The sequence below is a fragment of the Plectropomus leopardus genome, chromosome 8, assembly GCF_008729295.1.
Source record: "Plectropomus leopardus isolate mb chromosome 8, YSFRI_Pleo_2.0, whole genome shotgun sequence".
Lineage (NCBI taxonomy): Eukaryota > Metazoa > Chordata > Actinopteri > Perciformes > Serranidae > Plectropomus > Plectropomus leopardus.
In genome coordinates, this window is record NC_056470.1 from 16,639,469 (window position 1) to 16,645,320 (window position 5,852).

At 38.3% G+C, this 5,852-nt stretch overlaps 1 protein-coding gene across 1 annotated transcript in view; it reads right to left on the minus strand.

Moving 5' to 3' along the window:
- Positions 1-5,852, minus strand: part of ppardb (peroxisome proliferator-activated receptor delta b) — an 11,543-nt gene continuing 5,691 nt past the window's right edge. The window contains exons 6-8 of the mRNA XM_042491159.1: positions 4,042-4,248; positions 3,697-3,940; positions 1-2,099 (exon numbers count right to left, since the gene is read on the minus strand). Of these exons, the coding sequence (XP_042347093.1) occupies positions 1,852-2,099; positions 3,697-3,940; positions 4,042-4,248 (699 nt within the window). The 3' untranslated portion in view covers positions 1-1,851. The remainder of the gene's footprint in view (positions 2,100-3,696; positions 3,941-4,041; positions 4,249-5,852) is intronic.

Here is a 5,852-nt window from a genome sequence, read left to right on the forward strand (position 1 = left end):
TTTTAATATTACTAATAAAGTTTATAAGTGAGATATAACTAAACTAAATCTGCAGATAGGTTACATGTGGCTATAAGGATGAAATTATTTCAAGTCTTCACGTTTCTGTGAACAAATGCATCAATCCATCACTTACACAGGCATAGAGGTAGCTTACATCAACTTTTTTGGTGTACCTTCTCGTTTTATCCATCCACACCCTTTGCTATGTTGGCACATCAGCCAAGGATATCAAATAATTTGCAACGACGTGTACCAATAGCAGGATTAAGGCAAAAAAAAAAAAAAAAAAAAAAATGTCAGAGATAAGATGAGACAGTGGAATAATGTCACAGATCATACATTAGAGGTAGATAGGGATCAAGACAGATTAAGAGCACAAGAGGAGATTTCTGAAGGTGGACAGTGTGCACCAGTGCTGACAAACTGAAGTCCATTCAGAGTACAGTGAAAAAAGAAGTCCTGCAGAATATGAAGGGAAGAAAAACAGTTGGAAAACGTACGAAAACTGGCTACAGTTTTGTAAGGCCTTTACACTTTTGTGACTCTCCAAACATGACAAATCAGACTATACACAAAAAAAGGGTGGTAATCTGGGACTGTGGTTAAATCTCGGGTGATTACAGAAACGACTTGTGATACCAGATGCTGGATTTCTAATCATCAATTTTTCCCAATAATGACATCAGTGTGCTGGTTTAAATCCTGCTAAGGCGTGAAATCCAAATTCCTCATCAAGGAAACATTTGTTGGTATGCTTGACGATATATTTGGTAAAACCTAAACTAAACAGGCAGGCATGTAATATGAAAGAACACATATACTTAATACATAAAACAAGATGATAATTCATGTTTTGCCCTTACAAATATGATCAACAATTACAAATAATTAGTAACATAATTACAAAGAATAAACTAAGAAAAAAGAAAACTTAAAATGGCAAATTCATGATCATTTGCATGTCAAAGAAAAAAAACCCAAACATGCGGTCCCTTGTACTTCAACGGGTCATCTGTTCATAGTGTCAGCTTTAAAGACAAAATCTGTGCAGCATAGTCCATTAGTTACCACTTGGGTAGATGGCTTTAAGACAAAACCTTTATAAGTTGGATCTCCACATTTATTGAAAAATGAAAACGGTATTGCACAGACAGCTGCTTTGAGAGAGCTCTACACTGCTGGAGCCAGCCCAGTTTGTGTTCTGTTAACCAAATGGCAAAGTAGCGGTCAATAATGATGATGATGATGATGATGATGATGATGACGATGTAAACAAAAACCAAATTGTGCATCTTTAGCTTTACTCAAAGCCTGAGAACAATCACCCTACCAAAGACATTGGTGTCATAAAGAAGCTCTTGCACAGTACGAACTGTCTTTTCTGTGACGACTATGCCATTGGTATAAGAACGTGAAATGCTTTCCCTTCGCAGACAAACACAGAGCCGAGGTGAGTGAGGAGAAGCTCTCTCTAGACGCTGCTCTGGGGGTCAGCTTTGCTATTAGAATGTAACAGGAGCAGCCTCGGTGAGAAAACAAATCATTCACTCTGTTAAGTGACCATTGTGGGAAACTAGGACTTGCAGCAAATGATTCCAGATGCTCTCTCTCTCTCGCGCGCACGCACACTCACTCACTCACACACACACACAAAACTGTGCTGAGGGTAATGCTGACATTGAGAAGACTTTTCTGATTGTGTTAGCCCTACCACGTGACTTTGCCTCATCTGCACGTTAAAATCCACGCCCGTACATGGAACAGTGCTTGTACTGAATGCAGTGTAGTATCATGAATGTGAATTCAGTCTGTAACAGTATTGCTAAACGCAGTCTGTGCTGGAGAAATCTAATACATGTCTTTGTAGATCTCCTGTAGTAGAGGGTGGAGCGAGGTCTCCGACTCAGTCTTTTTGATCTTTTGGACAAGCTGAACGTTCTCAGTAACTAGCTGACGGAGGTCGGCCATCTTCTGCAGCAGCTTGGGGAAGAGGTAGACTGAGTCAGAGTGGTTTGCTTGTAGGTGGAGGTCCAGGGCCTGGAGGATGTTGTCTTGACTCTGCTCCACCTGCTTCACGTTCATTAGCCCGGGACGATCTGAGAGAACAAGAGGGGACATGTTCTGATGAGTTACAATTTACGCTGAGAAAGCAGATAGGGTTTGTGCAGGGTTCACCGAGTTTAATTTTAAGATCCAATCCATTAAAAACACATACTTGGAATATGCTTCAGCACAATTTTAAGCTGTCCTCATTGATAACACTGAGAATTCAAAGGTTGAATTTGTGATCTCGTGTATTGTGACTGTCATTGTTTTTATATGTCTATTTATTTATTTTTTATATTGTAAAAGCCTTGCATTTTGCTGTTTTGATAATTGTTTGTTGTATGTACCTCGGCACCATTGAAAATGAGGGTTCACCCTCAATGTGTTTTCTGAGGCTTTAAATAAAATAAATGATGATAAAACAAAGTGTATTTTCATTTTAAGCCCCCAAAAATGATCTTAACTAGACAGACTTGCCTCTGTGCAAAGTTTGTCACTGGAGAGGTGTTATCGGATACCTTTTCTGAAGGGGGGAGATGCCTCCTCCATAAAATCTGAGATTCAAAGTACACCGGGCAAGCGAGATTTGGTATCACTGACGATCCTGTCACACCAAAGCCTGACAGTCGCCTATTGGTCGATGTCGGGCCGTCTGTAGAACCTGTTGCCCCTGTTTTTGTGGTGTGTGCCGCACATATCTCTGAAAACTACGATTAAACCTCAATATAAAACACAGATACATTGTAGCAGATTAATAGCTAACAAAACAACATAAACAAATAAAAGATGCTAACTATGCTTACGATTCTGATTAATCTGCTAGCCATAGATTTCGATGCACAACAGACTCCTCATCAGAGTCTGGGTCTAACCGAGGCTCAAACACATACGGCTGAGTCTCTCGGCTGTTTCTTCTGATGCTAATGCTAACCGTCTTGATGCACACTGCTCTTTCACTGGTCAACCTGGTGCTCGTCTCCTATAGCCAGTGAGACCTGATGCAAGCAGCTGTGGAATTTCTCAGTGAGGGAGAAGGAGTGGATCTGCGCCCATCTTCTTTTCAGATCCTCTTTTCTCACTTTTTATTTGAGAAAACCACATTAAACAAAATACTGATGATAGCAGAGTATTTTTACCTACTTTCAAATGTGTGCGGAGGAGGACTTAAGATTTTATGACTTAGAATGAAGTATTGTTATTATTTTTCAGTACTTGCAGTATATAACATAAATTCTAATGATATAATGTGTTGCATTAATGCAACCTAGATCCAGCATATGCAGCACAAGATGGATCTATTAATCAATTAAAAATTATTAATTCATTTAAGTTTAACCATTATGAGACACACGGCATCCTGGCAGTGGCAGTGTTTGCCACAGGTCTGACGGTGCTTTCAGAAACACCACAAAAATGTGCTTTCCAACATCCTTCAATAAAACACTAAATATTTATTGGCTGACATTTCTGAGACAATATATGTTTTTCTTTACTACATAAAATTGGGGGTCTTTTAAGAACTTCTAAGGTCATGTTTGTTAAGGAGACTATACTAAATATTTATACTAAACCTGCAGATACCCTGAACATCAACAACACACAAATCAGACATCCTTCATACTTAACTAGAAATCCGTTCAGTCTCACCTCCACAGAGAATAATGGCAGCAACAAACAGGGCCAGGTCACTGTCATCCAGCTCCAGAGCATTAAACTTGACAGCAAACTCAAACTTGGGCTCCATGATTTCACTGAAGGGCTTTCTTAAGCTGCGCAGGAACTCCCTGGTAACAAAGCCTTTACCATTGGCCACCAACAGTCCATCTTTGTTCATGAGAGAGGGAAGCATAGCAAAAATAGCCTCGTGCACACCATACTTCAGCAAAGTCACCTGCAGAGAGCACACACACACAATTGAACTTTAGTGCCCAAAATAAACAGCCACATGCAGATCGTCTCACTGTGTAGCGCACAGCGTGGACAGTGACTCACCTGGTCATTAAGGTAGAGGTCCACAAACCCTGGAATGCACTTGGCAAACTCGGTGAGCTCTCGCACAGTCTCCACCGTGGTGCATTGGCAGCGGTAAAACACATGGACCCCGATCTCTTTGGTCAGGGGCGCACCTGGAACTAACTGGCTCCACACCAAACCACTTTCTGCTTTCCAGAGTGTGTCCATATCATAGATCACAAACGGCTACGAGGAGGACAAAAATCAGTTTTTCACAGATTAGCGTCTGAAACTTTAAAGATCTGGAATATTTACCAAGAATTACATTTTTGATGGGTGATGTACTGAGGATTAGAATAAATGTAAGGGTGCCTGATCGGGATTTTTGGGACCGATCACCAATGGCTGGAAGCAGTATCTACTGATACCAATCATGGGGTCGGGAAGCCTTCTATTAATTGTGTAATATTATTTATTTGACTATTCATAATAACATAATATATCAAGTATTGAAATTACAAGAAAGTAAAGTATTAATCGCCAGCCGTTAATTTACCGGCAGGCAGCATGTGGCAATATATTTCGCTCTCTCTTACACAACACAACTTAAACCAGTACTTAAAGTAGAGATCAACAAATAAAGCTTTCCTTCGGTATACATTAGCCCTTTAAAACCAGAGCAAATTGACTTGATTTCTTTCAAAATACTGAAAGAAGACAATACGCAATTTACAAGAAATGGACCAAAAATTAGCAAGAAATTAGTAAAAAGTTACAAGAAAATTACCTGAAAAGAATTACAAAGAAACAAAATTTAAAAAAGAAAATGACCTTTAGAAAGTGCTCACATAAAATAAAATAAAGTATTTTCTGTAACATATTTTTAAATGTACAATTATAAGAAATATAAATATAGATTTCTGGACATTTTTCCTACTTTTTCCCATAATACCTAATAATATCTCCAAAGCTCATTTTCTTGTCACTTTTTACAATTTTTTTTGCAATTCACCAGGCATTTCTTGCCAAGTTTCTCATAGCCCCTTTCCCAAATTTTCAACAGAAATCAAACCAATATTCTTGGGCCCATGAGATTTGAATGGTTGTGAAAGGCGTCTGAATGCAGCACAACAAAACTGATGTCGATCCAGGCTCTCAGGGGTTAAATAATAATTTTGTAAAATAAAAATTAGAATAAAAGCTAAACGTGCAAGTTAGAACAATAAACTATACTTAAGCAACTAGTGCTAATTTTGTCAGCTATATGTTGTATTTAGTTTTTATCATGCGCAGTCCTGAGTCAAATTGTTAGTCCTTGTTAGTTTTGACAATATTTATACAACCTTATCCTGTTTCGTTATCAAATTTTGGTAGACTAAAACTCTGGGTATTTTTGTCTTATCTTATTGATCTACTCTAGCCAAAACAATGTTTTTATGTCATTTTAGTCAAACTTACTTCACATCAGATTTTTTTTTTTCTTTATCTCTATCTTATCTGATGAAAAGCAGGTTGACTCATTACTTGCCCAACGACAGTTTCATGTCAGCATCCCCCCACATATAACCGACAATTGCATACTCTCACATTCTCCGACCAGTCTGTAACATTTCCTCTGCATTTCAGTGGTGTTCGGAGAAATGATGTCGTAGGTTACAGGACTACAAACTATCAAACTACAATGAACTAATATTGGCCGATTGGTGGCTGATGGATCAGAGCACCCTTAAATTTATAATAATATATGTTAATAATTTATATCAACAGGTACTTTGTGGTTATCAAACATATTTTTGGACTAGGCTTTAAACCACAAATAATGTAGTATGTTTACATTTCTTAACATAGTA